A 20,489-nucleotide genomic window follows, 5' to 3' on the forward strand; every position below is an offset into this window, starting at 1 on the left:
TTTTCTAGATCAACTATTTTAAACATTGTTTATAATTACCAATAATTTCAACACAATTTAAGTTTCAACATAATTATTGGATTATTAAATTAACATTTCATTTCCATACATCTTTTCCATGAGATATGTTTATCCCTTATTAATGCTTTCTATTTCTGTTATTATTTTTCCTTGTAATTCTTTCATTAGGCTCTAAAGTTTACAAAAATGTTTTCACTATGTTTTTTCTTTTTAAAAACTCTTTGATCAACTTTATGTATTTTATAACAATGGTCCAATCTTAATCCACTCCATCTTCATACTCACATTTTTTATAATTTCACAGTTAGCATGATATTAATATTTCTAAAATAAAGGACACAGAATTATTCCTTTGTGAGAAAAAAAATCTTGTAATGGCATTTATAATCTTGGGATGATGATAGACCATTCAAAATAGAATAGAAGACAGGTGATTTATGTTTATTTCTTATTTTACTTAGGGCTCCCACCTTGAAGAGGGGCTCTGGGGAAGAAGAAGAAATTGATATCATGGAACTTCTCAAAAATGTTGATCCTAAAGAATATGAAAAATATGCCCGCATGTACGGCATCACTGACTTCCGCGGTCTTCTTCAAGCATTTGAACTGCTCAAGCAAAGTCAAGAAGAAGAGACACATAGATTGGTATGATCTTGTGCAGATAGCATCATCTTTACAAATTCACATTTGAAACCTCTAACATATGCCCTTTGGATTTTCAGAATCCTATAGTTATATAAGATGGTTGAATAGAACCTAAGCAGCATCAAGAATGGAAGCTAATAAGCAAAACAAGCCAGTCAGAGAAAGATAAATATCACATGATCTCACTCATATGTGGGATATAATGATCAACATAATTTGATGAACAAGAATAGATCCAGAGACAAATGGCAGGGGGGGGGGTTAGAGAGCAACCAAAGGACTTGTATGCATGCATATTAGCATAACCAATGGACACAGACAATGAGGCAGTGGGGGCTTCCCCGGGTGGGAATGGCTGGGGGGAGGTGTCAAGCAGGGAAAAAGGAGACATACGTAAAATTTTAGACAATAAAAAAACAACAGTATAAGGAGGAAATGCCATTGCTGAGACCTACCATGAATGATAGGTCTGGAATAAATGACTTCGCTTTCCATAAAAAAAAAATTAATAAATTTGGAAGATCTAAAAAAAAAATGGAAGCTAAATATAATCATGTATCCTCTAATTCAGATTTTATTTCATATGTAATACCTATCCCTTTTTTTTTCTTCTCAGGAAATTGAGGAAATAGAGAAGTCAGAGAAAGAAGAAAAGGAATTTGAAGAACTTGTATCATTTATTCAGCAAAGGCTGTCACAGACAGAGGTAAAATTAAGGATGCTGATAATGAAGTGAACATATTATTATCGGGAATTATAAGGGAAGGATTATAATGCATTTTAATTCTTTATTCTCCTAGCCTGTCACTCTGATCAAGGATATTGAAAATCAGACAGTTTTGAAAGATAACGATGCTGTGTTTGAAATCGACATTAAGATTAATTATCCAGAAATCAAGCTTTCATGGTACAAAGGGACTGTAAAACTGGAACCCAGTGATAAATTTGAAATAAGCATCGATGGTGATCGACATACACTTAGAGTCAAAAACTGTCAACTTAAAGATCAGGGAAATTATAGATTGGTGTGTGGCCCACACATTGCTAGTGCTAAACTGACAGTAATTGGTAAGTAAAGAGTTAAATAAAACAACCCCGTGAGGCTGACTGTTGAGCATATCTGCCTGTGATATTAAACAGTGTGTGCTGTGTCATACCAACAGAGCCTGCGTGGGAACGGCACCTGCAGGATGTGACTTTGAAGGAAGGCCAGACTTGCACCATGACGTGCCAGTTTTCTGTGCCAAATGTAAAATCCGAATGGTTCAGAAATGGCAGAATCCTGAAACCCCAAGGTCGACATAAGACAGAAGTGGAACACAAAGTCCATAAACTGACCATTGCGGATGTGCGAGCAGAAGACCAGGGCCAGTACACCTGCAAACACGGAGACCTGGAAACTTCAGCAGAGCTCCGGATTGAAGGTAGGTGAAACTGTGGCTGGAGCTGGTGCAGCCTTGGCCAATGGCCCAAGGTGTGCAGGACCCTTACAGCCCCACCATCAGGCATATCCCAGAGTGCTGGTGTGTCCTCAGTCCCAACACACACACTCAAAGCATTCACTCACATCCCAAAGTGCATACAAAATCAAAAGGGAGAGAGTTGCGTAAGTAGCAATTCCTTTGCATAGCTTTTTTTGACTAGAAGCAAATTTCCATCTAAACTAAGGTGTGACTTTCTAATGGTTATTTCTGTTAAATTCCATAATTCTGCTAAATTTAATGAATCTTTACAATTCTGCTAAATTCTGTAATTCTCACATCTATGATTCTGATGCCCCCCAAAAAATCTTGGAAAGGACCCGATTTCATGGCTGTATATCTAAAAGATCTTGGCTAGTTTATATTTGGTTTATAAGAATTAATTTGACTCCATCTGTATGACATTTCATAGATAGAATTAACATATTTTAAGGACTTACAGGAACTACATTATACTTTTTTTTCATTGATTCTATAGGAATACATTTAAGTATTGGGATCATATTGTTTTGTTTTTTGTTTTCTGATGAAAGAAGTACATTATCTTCTTGTTTTATATTTTCAACATTTTTCTGCTATTTTCCACTTGGGTCAAAAGATGGAGACTTTAAATATCGGAGGGAAAAGCACAGTGAAAGAAATTTCTTCCTATACAATCTAACTGTGACTCTCTTTGTACTTGAACAGCTGAACCAATTCAGTTTACCAAGCGCATCCAGAACATCGTGGTGAGCGAGCATCAGTCCGCCACCTTCGAGTGCGAAGTGTCCTTTGATGATGCCATTGTAACCTGGTACAAAGGACCAACAGAACTGATTGAGAGCCAGAAATACAACTTTAGGAATGACGGTCGCTGCCACTATATGACCATCCACAACGTGACCCCAGATGACGAAGGTAACTTAATTGACAGTGTCCCTGTGAATATATAATGTAAAGCTTGTATCTTTTGTGTAGTTCTACCCTACCTGACACTTCCATTCTATAATTCTATATAGAATAGTTTTTTAGGAAAGAGAAGTAAAAATAATACAAACGATATCTAAAAGAAAGACATGTTATTGACTAATACTGCAGAAAACAAAAGTTCGATGATTCTTTTCCTTAGGTGTCTATTCAGTAATTGCTCGGTTGGAGCCAAGAGGAGAAGCAAGAAGCACAGCAGAGCTGTACTTAACAACCAAAGGTCAGAAAGCACTGCATTAAAACCACACTGCAGTCTTTGAAACAAAGTAGCCTGTCGAGACAATTCTAAATATAAACATGTTTGGGTTTTTTTGTGGTTTTTTTTTTGCAGAAATCAAACTTGAGATGAAGCCTCCCGGTGAGTTTAAGAAAATCAGTCCTTGCTTACAATACATTCAGTATAATTTTGTAAATGAAGAAGCCAAACAAAAAATCTTTAATAATGTTATCTTATTTCAGTGAAATATTTTCCATTAATAATATAAACATTAATACATAATGCTTTTCATAACTAATACAAACATTGGGCTTTGAGAGTGTGGGGAATTTGAAATAATGTCCCTTACCTAGGATTGATCATTAAATGTCCCTTTTCAGATATTCCTGACTCCAGAGTTCCAATCCCTACCATGCCTATCAGAGCAGTACCACCAGAAGGTGAGATTTGGGACCAAAACACCTGGGTTTGGGGCAACAATATTCTACCGCTAGGAAATTACCAATGCCAGACCATAGCAGAGAGCCAGAACACACTTTCATGTTATGTTCTCCACTGTATAATGAAAAAGCGGAGCAAAAGAGTAGTGACAGTTATAAATATGTGCTATTTTTATTTTATCTGGTAGATGTATAGGTACTATAATACCTTTGAAGAACTGAAACTTTTTGTTATGCTTCACATAAATGAGAAGCCAAACCACATAACTAACTGATGATGGCAATTTTTTTTTCAGAAATCCCTCCTACAGCTGTTCCTCCTATCCCTGTGTTGCTACCATCACCTGAAGAAAAGAAACCACCAGCAAAACGTATTGAAGGTAGTATGTGTTCTTTACCTAAATGTCAAAAACTAGAATTTAACTATTGCAGACCTGGAAAATGTTGTTTAATGCAACACATTCTCCCTCTGGTGGTCAACGGTGGAATTGCCTTTCAAAATGTAAATTATATTAACTAACCAAAGGCATAAGACATAGACCTACAGGCTGAAAATCACCAGACAAACCAAAACAGTGCTTAATATTAAAATATTTTATTTTAATGGAATTACTTAAACATTAATGTCAAACTGATTTCACGTTTCATATTTTTCTACTACATAATAAAACAGTACAGTTGATTTCTAGTGAAGCTTACATTTGTTTTATAGTCAAATTAAAAATTATAGTTTGTGTTGTTTTTCTCAATTACAGTGTTAAATACTCTAAGCTTTACTATTTTGTTTAAAATATATGATTTAAGCTATCTTTACTACATTTGATTTTTTGTTTTTTAAAGCTAAGAAATGAGCTCACCAATATGGAGTTCTTGCATGTGCCAGGGAGTTGGTCCTCTCAAACATTTCAATAAGTACTATTTATGCCGCCAAATTGCTGAACTAAATTAGTCAGTAGATGTCTAGGACTTGCTAGAGTTTGGGGGAATTCAGAATTGCTTTCAGAATTTTCCCAGCATCGCCAGGAAAAGATTCTACATGTCCAAGTCACATTTTTTTCATAGCTAAGCCACCACTACTATAGCAGTTTCCTGGGTTTGACATGCTAGTCCCATACAACCCACTACAACTGGTGTTAAAAGGTTGAGCTATTTTTCAGCCTGGCTCAGGAGAAATTCAGTTTTAAACACACATACACACACACACACACACACAGACAAAAAACTTCTAGTTTTGTGACTAATACAATCTTAATAACAAAGAAAATCATTTTTTATCATTTATATGAACATAGTCAAATATGTTTCATCCACTTCTGAAAGCAGAGAGGAACAAAAGTCAAAAATCGTAAATTAGATTTCCATTTATATTTATTGTCAGGAATAATAATTCATTTTAATAAATGAGTAAATCTTTGAGTATTATTGTCAACATGGCCAATTTAACTGCCCACAGGGAAACTTGAGAAATTAAATCAGATTTTAAAGATTGAAAACAGTGTTACTTATTCATGAATACTGGGAGCTATAATCAAGTTATGGACTAGAGGCATGATCAAACTATAACATCAGCAACAACAAAAGAAAATGTCCACAATATATCATAGATAGGGCTTTAATTTTACTGATTCACATGTTATTCTTTCTCCTGACAATTTAAAGTGTTCTTACTAAGTGAAATAAAGATGAAAATGTGCACCTTTTCTATTTATGATATCACTTGGGTTCATTCTTAATGTTTTGAAAACGTTCACATGAAGCAGGCATAAAATCAATGAAAATGTAAGATCACCCTACATATTCTAACTCCCTCTAAAAAAATGTTTCTGCATTCTAGTCCAAGATCTCTCTGAACCAAGTATCTTGCAATAATGTGCTATCTCTTTTTACCATCAAATCATATGAAAAAATATCTTAATACCTCCTAGTTTCCTGAAAACATTTCGGTTATTTACATCTGACATCTTATTTTTTAGTGACCAAAAAAGCTGTGAAGAAAGATACCAAAAAAGTTGTCACAAAGCCCAAAGAAGAGGCACCACCACCTAAAGGTATTATAATTAATTTAGTCAAAGTAGGAGCTTACTGTTTTTCTCTTGGTTACAAATTTTGAATCCCAAATAGTGGAGGGTAGAGGAAGGTAAGAGTTTGAATTAAGGAAATGGTACCTCTTCCTTCACTTACTCTCACCCTCTTCTTGGAGTCAGTCCTCACTTTCTCTTTCTCAACTTTCTTTTGTCCCTCCTGTCCTCCTGTGCCTGTGTCTGCCCCTGACACCCAATGGCAACTCTAGGGATTCTTGTTATCCCTAGATGGTGATATGAAGAAGGCACGACCCTCTACCCAACAGCTGGTCTTGATCAAGTCACACAGTGAAAGGTCAAGGGCTGATGGGAATTTCAGCTGGCTGCTCCAGCCCAACTTAGCATCCTTCCTGGTTCATCTAAGTAAATGTCAATATGTGCAGATAAAAATACACAAAACCCTTTTTTAAAAATTCAATTCAATTACTTGAATTTTTATTATATCCTGAAATGTGTTTAGGAAAAAGGAGAACTAAATTTAAATAGGCAAATTTATTTGCCCCTTTGGGCAAATGTATTGACTAAAATTAGAGTGCAGCAACCTCCTAAGAGAAGGAGAATCCAGGAGCACAGGGCCGCCCACTGAGACTTTTTTTCTGAGTGGTCACTTGTGAAATATTATGGAATAAAAGAAAGCTCAAAAAGCATGTATATTTCCTGAACTTTTTAGTTAATCAATGAAAAAAATAAACATGCACTAACTTCTAACGTTAGACATATTCAATATTCTCATGTTTCGTGTTCATTTAAATTATTTTTTTACTTTTTTTCTTTATTGATTAAGATATTACATATGTGTCCTTATCGCCCCATTATCCCCCCATACCCCCCAACTCATGCTTTCATCCCCCTGGTGTCTGTGTCCATTGGTTAGGCTTATATGCATAATTCTAATTTAAATTATTTTAAATCAACCTACACTAGAATAAAACTTCAGATTTCCTGTGTTTTTCATGAATATCGTCTTGTAGGCCCTGGCCAGTGCAGCGGTTGCCAACTGGTGGTCCATGAGGTCCGCAAGGTTGGCGACCGCTGGACTAGAGCACCATCCTGACACACCAAGGTTGTAGGTTCCATCTTTCAACCAATGAATGCGTAAATAAGTGAAACAACAAATCAATGTCTCTCTTTTCCCCCTCTAAAAAATATGTAATATGGCATTGCATAGCATTTCTGGTGGACTACATTTGAATATTATGAAAGCATTTGTTGTTAGTAGTAGTTACAGATTATACTTTACAAATGGCTAACAAGAGTGCACAGGATTAGTAAGCATTTAAAAAATGCATAATCTAAACATAAATATGTATTTTATGTTTTTAAAGTCCCAGAGGTTAAGAAGCCCCCACCTCCTACCGCCTTAATTCCAGCAAAAGGTAAGTAAAAACATTATTAAATATTTGTATTCTATTTACTACTGAGGTTAACATCTCTGTTGTGTATTCTGATTTTTACATATTGGGCTTCCAGCTTATTGTAAAGTTGTGGCGTTCCCTCCGCTATATTAAAACTAACATTAGAAATGATGGCTGTTTCATATTGCTCTAACCCCAGGAAAGGAAACCCAGGCAGATGTTTATGCAGCCCCAGTGCAGTGGACATAGGGGAAGAAGTGGTGAGGGCTAGAATGGGGAGGGGTTCATCTCTGGTTATTTTAATTGTAGCTAACACAAATGTTTAGGATCATATAAATAATATTAGCCTTTAAGGGTTTTTAAAAGTTGTATAAAGCAATGAACTGCTACACAATTTTAAATATTATCTTGATCAAACCGGCTAACAAGTCATATTCGGTAGTAAAAAATGTAGCTTTAAAATTAGAAATGTGTTTGAAAGTTAGGAATTTAAATAGAGGTGAGCTGCAGAAATGTTAACTATGAATGCCAAAAAATGATGGTATTTTCCAAACTGGAGCGCCTATAAAACAATGGAAGATGTATCCACTTGATAATATTTACTGAATGCCATTTGTTCACCCTGGAAAATCCTCAAATTAAGAGTAGAATGTATCTTGATACTCCTGATAAAATTCCATAGTCAACAAAAATTTAAATGAAACCAACACAAAGAAAACATAAATTACCAATATGACACTGATGTAAAACTTGATTTTCACTTTGTGAAGTAATTGTATGGCTATATTTGACATTCTAATATCTTTATTTATTTATTTATTTATTTGTTTGTTTATTTATTTATTTATTTATTTTAGCTCCTGAAGTTATTGATGTATCCTCCAAGGCTGAAGAAGTGAAAATAACAACCATAACCAGACAGAAAGAGGTGCAGAAGGCAAAAGAAGCTGTGTATGAGAAAAAGCAAGCAGTCTACGAGGAGAAGAAAGTTTACATCGAACCTTTGGAAGAACCTTATGACGAGCTGGAAGTGGAACCGTACACAGAGCCATTTGAAGAACCTTATTATGAAGAACCAGAGGAAGACTACGAAGAGATCAGGGAAGAAGCTAAAAGGGAGGTCCACGAGGAATGGGAAGAAGACTTTGAAGAAGGGCAAGAATACTATGAAAGGGAAGAAGGTTATGACGAAGGGGAGGAAGAGTGGGAGGAGACCTACAGAGAAAGAGAAGTCATTCAAGTTCAAAAGGAGGTTTATGAAGGTATGTATTCATCAGGTGATCTTTCTCTTTTCTTTATTTTTGCTCAGTTCATTATATTTTCAATGTTATTAACCTGATTAGCGATGTGTACAGATAAAATTATTATTTCCATTTTTTTAAGGTTAGAAACCTTTAGAAACGTCATTTTTAAGAGTCATTTTCTTCAGTTACTTTCATGCTTTGACGTTGTAAGTTGCATCATTTAGTCCCATTAGTAAGATTAAATTCCAAATGCTATTTTCTGAAGCAGGAGTTCAAATTTTATATTCACTGCCTTGCTGCACCTCTGCATGATCCTGCTTCAAAATACATCATGAGGAATCATGTTAGCAAGGAAGATCCCCAAATACAATGCACAACTATATGTTATTCTTAACTGATTTCATGAACTTACCTATTTAAGCACCCCTTCTCATCCTCTGTTTTTGTTAAAGAATCACATGAGAGAAAAATTCCAGAAAAAGTGCCTGAAAAGAAAAAAGCACCACCTCCTAAAGGTATGTAATTGGAATTATTTAAATAGATCAGAGCATCACCATCATTATCATTGGCTTATTTGGCAAAGGTGTACAAATCACTAGTTCAATCCAATAGGCACAACTTCTTCTCTAAGTTTTATTGTATCCATGAATCTTTTTCTAAGAATATCTAATTCACTTAGAGGAAAAAAAATTAAATGTTAAAAAGATTATTATGGTAAATATAAAAATAAAATATAACCAAAGTATTTGAAGTACAGAAACTCGTACTTAAAGTTCAGAGCACCAAATTTGTCTCTTTCTACAAAAAATTACGCACATATGTACATATATATATAGAGAGAGCAAAACTATGTTAATAGAAGGTCTAAAAGTACTGCAATTTCTTTAAAATACTTGCAGTTGTAAAGAAGCCAGTAGTTGAAAAAATTGAAAAGACATCTCGAAGAATAGAGGAAGAAACCGTCCAAGTCACAAAAGGTATTACCATTTAAAGCACGTCCAGTCTCCTGGGCACAAATAACCTGTTTGCTGATATATACACGTTAGTTATTTGTAGCATCTAAACTAAGATATTTTAAAATTGTGTGCAAAGCATTCTTCTTTACAATACAAATATATTTGTACATATTTTTTAAGTACCCGAAGTTTCCAAGAAGATTGTTCCACAAAAACCCTCTCGGACTCCAGTGCAGGAAGAAGTTGTTGAAGTGAAAGGTATATATCTTTGTCTTCCAGCTACAAGTTTTAATCCCTTTTTAATGGATATGGATATGGATATGTGTACATATATTACTAAACAATTCACAAATCTGGAACCACCAAAATAAAGACATTCTTATATAATATTCATCTTATGTTGAGTTGCACATATGTATAATTTAACAAAATAATATTATCTTTGTTTCTAGTTTTACTTTATAATTAAGTAATTTTTTTAAAGGAAGGTTTGTGTTGAATGGAATAGTCTTCTAACTTTACTATGCCATGCATTCCATGCATAGAATATTTCCCATCCTCTCATTTACATGGATAGACCCTACCAGATTGGGAAACGCACTAATTACATGTGAAGAAGTTGTGTCTATTTGATTCCCATTAAATAATGTTTGATAAAGGCTGCATGGGTCGTTTGTCCCTGTAGATCAAACATGATTTGTTTTCTTGTGAACACTGAATTTGTTCTCAAGCTATCATATTAACCCACCCATTCTGTGTCTAAACACAAATATAGTATATGACCTATGTATTTGATCTGCTGTGTTGCTGTAGAAAAATAAACACTAACATGAAATATTCTCTTTCAAGTACCAGCTGTGCATACAAAGAAGATGGTTATTTCAGAAGAAAAGATGTTCTTTGCTTCTCACACAGAGGAGGAGGTGACAGTAACAGGTATAAGGCAAATTTGAATTTGGGGGGCTCAATAGAAGGGCTTCAGATGGATTTTCCTCTTCTTATCTAATTTGTGGTTATGTAGGCATCTCTGTCTCCTTGTAGTTCCCTGTCATCTTTTCATTTCTCATGTGTCTCCATTTTAATTTGTATTTCAATATTCTTTGTAAATTACAATTACCACCCACAATGTGGCATACCAGTAATGAAAATGTACATTTTTTTAAGTTCCTGAGGTACAAAAGAAAACTGTTACCGAAGAGAAAATTCGTGTTGCTGTTTCCAAAGAGATTGAACCTCCACCAAAAGGTATTGATGCATTCTAAGTCTCTAATATCTTTTAAAATTTCCATAGAAAATATCTGAATACATTAATCTATAATAATAAAAGCATAATATGCTAATAAGACCGGACAGCCAAACGACCTTCCGGATGAACTTCTGGACGAAGCCAGGCTGCGAGGACCGAGCCCGTTACACGAATTTCGTGCATCAGGCCTTTAGTATTAAATAATAGATTTAGTCAGTAGACCCACAGTCACTGTGTACAAAGGGCATCACAGGAGGGAGATGGGAAAACCAGGAGGAGGGTGCAGGAGAGAGAAACGAAAGATACTGGAGGCTCTGTCCATACTTTAGGGAGCTTATAATCTAGTGACCAGCTGTTTGGAAATACCAGCTCACCAGAGCTGATGGTTAAATTTTCAGGAACTTTGCTACCCAGTGTTTAATACCTGCATTATTGAAAGTTAAATTATTTAAGCTTACAGTTAAATAAATTACATTTTAAAAACACTATGCTAATAACACACTCAACACTCATTACTCCCTATTTTACTGCCCTTTATATATATATATATATATATATATATATATATATATATATATATATATATATATTCGAGGTTGTTTAAGTTGATTGTATCTGTGTGGGGGAAACACTAGATAAATGGTATGCTATTGCACATCTCTTCCTAATCCACAATCATGACATCACGGTTGTTGGCCAATATGAGAGTATTTGCACCTCGACAGACAATGGAACTCAGAAATTGGCAGCAGCTACACATTAGGGCTCCACCACTCCCCCAGCCCCGTCCCACCCCGCCCCGTCCCGCCCCTGTCAAATTGTTAAACATTTAGAGTACGGAAGATACTTGAGATAATCTAATGCAATGTTCTAATGTAGCTGCTTTATAAACGTTGCGTTTCTAAAACTAGTGTCTGAGGAAAGGGTGCCCCTAGCTGTTCCTGGGGATGTGGAGGTTCCTGTAGTGAAAGCCGAATAACAGTCACAACATGTTCTAGTTAGTTATGCATCCATTTCCCTTTACTCTTGTTTCTAACACATTACTTTCTTGCATTCAGTTGGTATAAAACAGGAATGTCTATTCTTTATTGTAATTCGAAGTGTTGCAACAATGTATGCTTTGTCAAAATACACGCTTTCTGAAAAACAGTGCATTTGTTTTTAAAGTCCCTGAGCCACCTAAGAAAGCTGCCCCAGAAGTGGTTCCTGTTCCCACTCCTAAAAAGGTGGAGCCCCCACCAGCCAAAGGTAGAATAATATATTTTTTAAAATTTTCTTAGTGTCTGCCCCCTTGTCTCTTTTTCTATGAGAACTGTATTTTAACAAAGGAGCATCTTCAAAAGATTTGTAATGTGTTTAATTCTGTGTATGTTGCCCTCATTAATGTGTGGTAATGTGTTATACAAATATCAGTACCATTTTTAGACTCCAGACTATGCTAATTGGGTCTTTGTCAGCTTCATGTAACGATGTGATGTCTCTATGGTATTGATGTATTTGCCAGACATTGTCGTCACAAGTAGAGCATATAAAATGCTTCTTAAATTCTTGTGCTCTTACTGAGTATTTATGCTTTAATGTAATCTTAAGTGTCTCAGAAGAAGACTAGACATTCTCAACATTTTTTCAAAAATGGTATCTTTAAAGTTCCCGAAGTCCCCAAGAAACCTGTGCCAGAGGAGAAAAAGCCCGTTCCTGTACCCAAGAAGGAACCTGCCGCTCCCCCAAAAGGTACATCAGCCTGGTCATGGGTAACCCTGTGCCCCGAATGGAGACCCTTGCTTTACATGGTCTTTATGTACACTGTGCCGTCTTTCTATTTTAAAGTCTTTTACACGCCCCGTGTATTTTTCACTTGTTTGTCAGCTTCGGGGGTCATACTCTTGACATACATTATTTGTGATATTGAACATTCCAAAGGTACCACCAAAAAGTGTTACTAAGAAAAGTAACTACATCAGACAGCTATCTTGAATTTTTAATATCTTCCCTCTCTTAGAGAAAGAAGAAATATTTGTGAAACTCAATTTCTTCAGGCATGTTTCTAGGGAAAAAAAAATTCTCCTCATAGATGTGACTTTGTCTTAATTAAAAAAATGCTTTCATGAGTCTTGATAAGATCCAAAGACTGACAACTCCAGGGTGTTGGCAGAACTGAATGTTAACTAGATAAGAAGGCACACAGCACTGCTCGCAGCTGCCACTCTTCCGAGACATCAGTGACACCGAGTCCTCAATAGTTGGAAATATATTGATTTTTAACATGTACTTTCACCACATTTCTTGAGACATTAATAGAACAACAATATTTGTCATAAACGTTGCAGTTATCTACTTAGCTAGTCAGGGGATCTTTCACATTTAGATTCAAAGGTGCCAGTCGCTTGCTTTGGTGTTCTGGATTTAGTGTTCGTTTATTTTGTTGTTTTGTTTTGGCTTGTTTTGGTTTGGTTTGGGTTTGGATGATAAAAGATACTACCTATGGAGGCCATGAAGATACAAACTGGTCAATTATAGAGAGATTCAGTAAGAATTCAACATCATTTAATGTAGGAGAAACCAGGCTCACTGAAAGGAGCTTAAGTAGTTTCTTATTGCCTACCTCACCCGTGTTCCCAATTCCTTCCTAAATCAAACCTGCTTTTCACTTTCTCAGACTCGCGGCTCTTTCAGAATTCTGGGACTTTTTCTTTAATCAAGTGATTTTAAAGAATGATTTCTGATCATCTAACCATTAAAATACAATGAGTATATGAAAATAAAATATAATGATTATAATGAAAAAGTGATATTACTAAAATCAATACTAATATCAAAGCCACTGACCACTCCTGAAGGAGGCATGTCTGTTTCTGAATAAACAAATACACATGCTGACATGTGTACATGTGTACATGTGTGAACATCCCATGTATGTAACATAACTCATACACACATGAGTATATATCTGTATAATGACATCAGAATATTGTAAGTGAAGGTATAGAGGTACAGGGGTTCACAAAAACTGCCAATATCTTATTTAAAGTGGAAATATTTATTGCCAATAATGCAGGCTGTTAAAATACATCTGCCAATTAAAAATGAAACATCATCAACACTAGCATAAATAAACTAAACCCATCGTCAGCCTATGCTGAGTCAGGGTTCCTATTAAAAGCTATTGAGCCTCTTAGAGAAAATCACGTATGCACATACTCCTGAAATTTTATACACAGAACTTTCCAAAGCCATTGAAACATGGACGTCAGATTGAGAGGCTCTCTCTAGAATGTTTCCTAAGTTTTGTATACACTGCAAGAACACCAAAAAAAATATTAGAAGGGGAAGTGGGGGGGAATGTGAAATATAGATACAACTATTCTAAAGAGTTCTTAGTCTCAGTCTAAAATAGTCTTAGATAACTTAAAACCATTGTCCTATGGATTCCATTTCTCAAGCATAAAGAGATTTTATACTATATTCACACTATAATTGCTGACAAATTTGTTTTTATCAAAAGCATATCAGTGTCTAAAGAGAGAGTGGATTCTATACACATCCTTCTGTGTACTTAACTTATTTTCATTTCCTAAATGCCTCTGTAACATCCCCTGGGACATTTATCACGCTGTGATCTTTATAACACTGTAGTTTACTTGTATGAATTATTTTGCCAAAGCACAGAAAATCTATAACAATGCTAATGAACTACATAAAGATCTTTGTGTGTGCCTGTGTCCATTCATAAAAGTGATATATACCTGAACTAACATTCTGTTTTAAAACCTTTAAGTCCCAGGGGTGCCCAAGAAACCTGTTCCTGAAGAAAAGATTCCTGTTCCTGTTGCAAAGAAAAAGGAAGCCCCCCCCGCCGAAGGTACAGTGACTTACTTAGAAAAGAAGTAAAAAAAGAGGGAAAAAGCCCTATTTATACATCTTGAGTACAAAACATTTTAGTGTTTAATTACCTCTTAATTTAGTTAGTTAGATTCCAAATGAATGGCTTATGGTGTGAGTGAGAATTCAACAAGTGTGTCTGTCCACCTGCCTACTTTCTTAAAAAAATAACTGTACATTAGCTGCTTTGGAAAATATAAAGTCACTTCTCAAAATTAATGTCTTTTCAAGTTCCCGAAGTACAGAAGAGGATTGTCACAGAAGAAAAAATAACCATTGTTACTCAGAGAGAGGAATCGCCACCCCCAGCAGGTACTCAGTCCTCGCTCCATGAAATAACTGTCTTTCCTTCAAGCTTCTGTAATTGCATGTCTTCGTTAATGGGCCTGCCAGTTCGGTGTTGCTCATTTATATTGCCTTCCTGAGAATTTTAAAATCAAATACTATCCTTTAAGTGCCAGAAATACCAAAGAAGAAAGTTCCCGAAGGAAAAAGACCTATTCCTCCTCGGAAAGTGGAAGAAGCTCCGCCACCAAAAGGTATTGTGTCTCCATCTTTCCAAGAAACCATCTTTCGAATAGTATGTTCCCAGGCAAACACTAATTTTGTTAGTTTTGTGCTATGAGTGTATTGTGGGTGTATATCTATGTTTTGTGCTGGGCTTCAGAGAGACAACATTGAGGTTCTAAAAAGTACCTATTTTTAAAGTACCAGCTCTGCCTAAGAAACCTGTCCCAGAGGAGAAAGTTTTGGTACCAGTTCCTGTTGCTAAGAAAGCTCCTCCTCCCCGAGGTAGGGTTTGTCCCAAGCGTCTGACAAAAATCTTTAGCCTGTGAATTCTTGCTGTTTCCTATTTGTGTGTTTCTTGTCCTGACTCCTTGTCTGTCCTCTGATAAAATGTGTGTGTGTGTATACTCGTGATATGTTATGTAACTTGTTTTCCCATTTTGCTAGTGAAAGTGTTGTACTGTGCAAATCTTCCCCAAACTCTTGAGAGAATAAAGATTCTTGATTTTTCAACTTCAACCTTAATGCTTTCTTAAAGCTGAAGTTTCTAAGAAAACTGTCCTAGAAGAAAAAAGATTTGTTGCTGAAGAAAAACTATCCGTTGCAGTTCCTCAAAGAGTGGAAGTCACGCGACACGAAGGTACATGAGCAGAAGAGAGGGGAGAAATTAATTTGTGTGTGTTTCCTCCAAGTAATCTCTTCTTCCCGGATGTGATTGTTGACCGTAGCAGTTGTCCTTATCACTTGTCTACTTGTTGTAGCCTTCTGAGACTGAGTCTTTGTGTCTTCATTGGTCCTGAATCAGTCTTAGGAAGTGAATGGGGTGCTGAAAATGTGACCACTGTGACAGTGGCCACTCTTGAATGTAATTTGAATGTTCTTCTCAGTCTTGAGCTATACTGTCCCCTCATCTTAAATGAGCCCTCTTGTAATGAGGAAGGACTGTGGAACCACACCCTAAGCAGAGAGAAGAACCATTATCCATCTTTGGGGAACCCATGACTGTTATTAGTATTTCAGGAGACTGAATGTAAATTAAATTTTATCTTTTAAAGTATCTGCAGAGGAGGAATGGAGCTATTCAGAACAAGAGGAAAGAGTGTCCATTTCAGTTTATAGAGAAGATGAAAGAGAGGAGGAGGAGGAGGTGGAGGTTACAGAATATGAAGGTAAACAATTCAAATAAGCTAGACATGATCTGGAATCTTGATAACTTATTTTCTTTCATAGATAATTTATTAGTTAATAAAAAGCTACACAAATTTAGTGAATATCTATTGGCCTCATCAGGTATATCTTTTGATCAAAACATGAGATTCAGGGACATTACTTAAAATAAACATCTAATGTATTCTTGTCCATCCTCTCTTATTTGGCCAAAAGTAGGAGGTGGCGGGGTTGGGCAGGGAGGTGAAAGACTTCATATTTACCCGTAATTAATGGGGCAAGTATCTCTGTATTCATTCATCCTTCCATTAGGTAGGACTTGGTTTCAGCGGGGTGGATTGGCATAACCTTCTCCTTGGTAGTCTAATTTCTAAAACAGGTGTAACATAAAGCAGTTTGATAGCACAACTCACTAATGTGTCCTGATTCACAGTTTTAAAATTAAGAAAGAATTATTACATTCCAGAAGTCAAGGCCAAGTTTGAGAGTGAAGCACTGAGCACATAGGGCTTTCCTATATTTCATGTTTGGAAAAAACAATCATGTAACATCTTTGGTTAGATTAACTTGTTATTCAGATGTTCCCATACCTGTAATGAGAGTTCCCTATAGTTTCTTAAGGCTTGAACAGGAAGCTTTATTGCAGTGTTATGATACCTTTTCAATGAATGAAGATACCACTAGGTATACTGATCAAGTCCAACATCTGAAAGAATGTTCTTAAGAAAGTTCTAATGTGGCTCGTAAGATAAATCAATAAGTTTTAACAAATTAACTCTCTTCCCAATGAAAAACATGAGTAGAACTGTGTATTTAGATTCCCTCAAGTGCATCTCTGGCTCACAAATGATGCCCCACCCTTTCTCGGCTTAGAAGAAAAGTCCATGTGAAATCCAGATGTATAGTCTTAATGGAATGGCTTGGAATAAAAAGATGAGACATGACTCCCAAGAGGAAGCCTACCCATTCTTTTGTTTCCTGGGAATGGCCAAGATAAGGGGCATAAGTCAGGAATCTAATGGATTCAAAAAGGGCCCTTTCCCTTCCAGAAATGTTTGGGAAACCAAACATAACATGTATGCAAAGAAAGTTCTCATTGTATGAATCTGATTTGAGTTTTTGACATTATGCATATAATTGCCTTTATATGCATACTATATAAAGACTCTAGTTGAAAGGAAAACATTCTATGATATTCTTATGTTTTTATTAAGCCCAAAAGATTTAGGGGAAAGCTGAGTAGCCTATTAAGTTTACTTCTAGTGTAAAAATATGTGTCTATAACTAGAGTTTTCTAGTCTATAATTAACTTTATACACATAGGCTCTTTTGCCATACCTGCCCCACAAAACTAGGTGGGGGAAACTTGTTTCCAAGTCCTCAGTAGGTTTTTCTTACGTGATACAGGTCTGGTCTTTCTTATAAACCTGTTTATGCTTCTTCAAATATGTTTATGTCCTGTAGCCTTTGAATTTAGAGTTTCTTTTTTTTAAAACTTATCTTCAAATACTTAAAAGCCACTGGAATTGTTTTTGTCTTGTATGTGTCCTGTTCTTCCTGTAAATACAAGCATTATTATATCTTTATGATATACTGAAATATTAAATTAATGAAACTTACTTCCCATACTCTTTATTAAGATACATACTTTGATTAAAATGTTCTTTGTCGCTATTTTAAATAGTAACAACCAGGGATTTGGCAAGTGTTAAACTTTTGCCATTGTAATCACTCTTGGAGCAATAAATTACAACTCAAGTTTAACATTAAAAGCACTACAACTTACCTTCTTTAAAATTGATGTCTTTAAAGTGCTGGAAGAACCTGAGGAATATGTTGTAGAAGAAAAACTGCACATTATCTCCAAGAGAGTGGAAGCTGAACCAGCCGAAGGTACATCAACTCTTGAATTAGTTCTAGCCCTTTGTGTCACATTCTTTATGTTCTCTTGTAGCTATTGTCTATATTACAGATGTTGCTAAGTATCATGTCTAAGTAAAAAGATTCTTCATGTTTTTGTTAAAAAAATATGGACATTTCTACAAATGTATTTTATAATCTTTTCAAGTGCCTGAGAAGCATGAGAGGAAAATTGTACCAAAACCAAAAATTCCTGCTAAAATAGAGGAACCTCTACCAGCTAAAGGTACAGTTCTTCCAGAGAAATGATACCACCTGTCTTAATAGCTATAATAATGTCTTTAATATAACTGCCTAAACTTTTGTCAGTGTGTGTGTATAAACATTTTTGCTGAATATAGTCATTACTGTTTGTGTAAATGTGTAATGTTTTCAAAAAGTGAGTTCTTTGCCACCAAACGAGGTCACTTCTTCTGTACGTCAGACTAATATTCTTAAACATAATCTTTCTGAAGTTCCGGAAGCACCTAAGAAAACTGTGCCAGAAAAGAAAATACCGGCCGCCGTTCCTAAGAAGGAAAAGGTGCCGCCCGCTAAAGGTATATCGGGGTTTACTTTATTCTCTAGAATGCCTGTCTCTTTTACAACATTAACAGGAAGATAAGTGTGCCAACTGTATGTCTGACTGTGTTGCCTGATGTCGTTTAAGTGCCGGAAGAGCCAAGGAAACCAATTCCTGAACAAAGGGCCCCTCCCAAAGCGGCTAAGCTAGAAGAGCCTCCCCCCACCAGAGGTAAATGAGACCCCCAGCAGGAAAGCTAGGCACGTGTCCCGTCTTGCGTCCTCTTGCTGCTGTCTGGGTCACACCCTTTACGTGGAGGTTATTGGTGTGTGTTGGTGGCAGTGGTGTGTTCTCGCCTTGTCTGTGGGTGAAGTATTACTTACTTGACGTGAAGTTTATTTGTGTGTACCTTGTAAACTGTTATATGCTAAAAATCACAGTACTTCCTGGCTAATATATTTTTAAATTCCACTTTAAGTAATATAACTCCCTAATCCTAAAATTATCTTTTAAGTGACTGAGAGGCACATGCAAATTACCCAGGAAGAAAAAGTTCATGTTGCTGTAACTAAAAAAGAGGAGCCTCCGAGAGCCAGAGGTACTTGGAGCCTTTCCATACACACAATGTTGTCCTTACCCTGTTCTCTGTACCACGCACGCTGGTTACGGGTGCTGGTTGTTGTCATTATTACAAGCATTGTTTTATGTTGGAAATAATGAAAATGTCAGGTCTTTTATGTTTGAGTTGCTATTAAATGACTACCTTTTGATGGTTTGAATGAGGGAACAAGTCTTTAAAGTGAAATCTGTCTTTAAAGTGCCTGAGGAACCCAAGAGAGCTGTTCCAGAAGAAAAGGTTCTCAAACTCAAACCTAAAAAGGAGGAGGCACCACCAGCCACAGGTACACCGACTTTTTCAGAAATTGAACTAAGTATACAAGTATTGAAACTAATCTAGTGGAGTTTAGTTTCTTGGGGAAAATACTTTAAATATATTTTTAATGTAATATACATATGTTATTTCATATCACTTCAAAACTAAACATTTCAGATACCAGAAAGTATTCTCTCCTCTTTCTTTTCTTTTTTTTTTTTTTTCTGAATATTTTTTATTGATTTCAGAGGGTAGGAGAGAAGGAGAGAGAGAAAAAAACATCAATGACGAGAGAGAATCAAAGACTGGCTGCCTCCTGCACACCCCCTACTGGAGATCAAGCCCGCAACCAGGGCATGTGCTCTCGACCGAAATCGAACCGTGACCTCCTGATTCATAGGTCAACACTCAACCAGAGCCACACTGGCTGGGCTTCTTTCTTTTCTTAAGAAATCTGAAGCCCCCCGCCCCCAACATGTAAATACTTTTCCTTAAAATGTACTTGTCATCTATTATGTCTTTATTTGTCTATATACTAAACTCGTCTGCCAAAATGCTTGTTTTATGTGGCAATCTTTGACGAAAATTAAAAAAATGTTTAATCCTTTAATTTAATCCTTAATTTTTTAATTTTTAATGTAATTTTTTTACATTTTTCTAGTAGATTGTGAAAATATTTTAGGATTAAGGTGAAGAAACTATTTATGTAACACAAGTTTCTGTCTTGTACTTGTTTCATAGTCATTATGTTGTCTAGTTGCCTTTTTAAACTCTTATAAATGCTACTTGATCTTCTGAAATTACCATGTCTTTAAAGCATTAAGTAACTTAGAAAACAGTATTTATATGTATATTATGTCATGTTTATTTCCAATTCTATTGATTTTTCTTGCCATTTAAATGAAAAATTTGAACAACAAGCACAGTTATGATCATCTTTGTCCTTGGATTGTTCGTACACAAATTCTCTTAATACATATATATTTAA

At 35.7% G+C, this 20,489-nt stretch overlaps 1 protein-coding gene across 1 annotated transcript in view; it reads left to right on the forward strand.

Annotated features, from left to right (window-relative positions):
* TTN (titin) overlaps nt 1-20,489 on the forward strand; it is a 282,010-nt gene that overhangs the window by 107,350 nt on the left and 154,171 nt on the right. The window contains exons 99-129 of the mRNA XM_080669120.1: nt 483-666; nt 1,283-1,372; nt 1,467-1,734; nt 1,830-2,090; nt 2,835-3,044; nt 3,256-3,333; nt 3,445-3,471; nt 3,711-3,770; nt 4,067-4,150; nt 5,744-5,818; nt 7,177-7,227; nt 8,064-8,468; nt 8,903-8,965; nt 9,350-9,427; nt 9,587-9,664; nt 10,256-10,342; nt 10,571-10,651; nt 11,820-11,900; nt 12,300-12,383; nt 14,428-14,511; nt 14,763-14,843; nt 14,987-15,070; nt 15,240-15,323; nt 15,577-15,678; nt 16,094-16,207; nt 18,018-18,098; nt 18,274-18,351; nt 18,581-18,664; nt 18,775-18,858; nt 19,142-19,225; nt 19,446-19,529. Of these exons, the coding sequence (XP_080525246.1) occupies nt 483-666; nt 1,283-1,372; nt 1,467-1,734; nt 1,830-2,090; nt 2,835-3,044; nt 3,256-3,333; nt 3,445-3,471; nt 3,711-3,770; nt 4,067-4,150; nt 5,744-5,818; nt 7,177-7,227; nt 8,064-8,468; nt 8,903-8,965; nt 9,350-9,427; nt 9,587-9,664; nt 10,256-10,342; nt 10,571-10,651; nt 11,820-11,900; nt 12,300-12,383; nt 14,428-14,511; nt 14,763-14,843; nt 14,987-15,070; nt 15,240-15,323; nt 15,577-15,678; nt 16,094-16,207; nt 18,018-18,098; nt 18,274-18,351; nt 18,581-18,664; nt 18,775-18,858; nt 19,142-19,225; nt 19,446-19,529 (3,389 nt within the window). The remainder of the gene's footprint in view (nt 1-482; nt 667-1,282; nt 1,373-1,466; nt 1,735-1,829; nt 2,091-2,834; nt 3,045-3,255; nt 3,334-3,444; nt 3,472-3,710; nt 3,771-4,066; nt 4,151-5,743; nt 5,819-7,176; nt 7,228-8,063; nt 8,469-8,902; nt 8,966-9,349; nt 9,428-9,586; nt 9,665-10,255; nt 10,343-10,570; nt 10,652-11,819; nt 11,901-12,299; nt 12,384-14,427; nt 14,512-14,762; nt 14,844-14,986; nt 15,071-15,239; nt 15,324-15,576; nt 15,679-16,093; nt 16,208-18,017; nt 18,099-18,273; nt 18,352-18,580; nt 18,665-18,774; nt 18,859-19,141; nt 19,226-19,445; nt 19,530-20,489) is intronic.

The sequence above is a fragment of the Plecotus auritus genome (assembly GCF_963455305.1).
Source record: "Plecotus auritus genome assembly, chromosome: 5".
Taxonomy (NCBI): Eukaryota; Metazoa; Chordata; class Mammalia; order Chiroptera; family Vespertilionidae; genus Plecotus; species Plecotus auritus.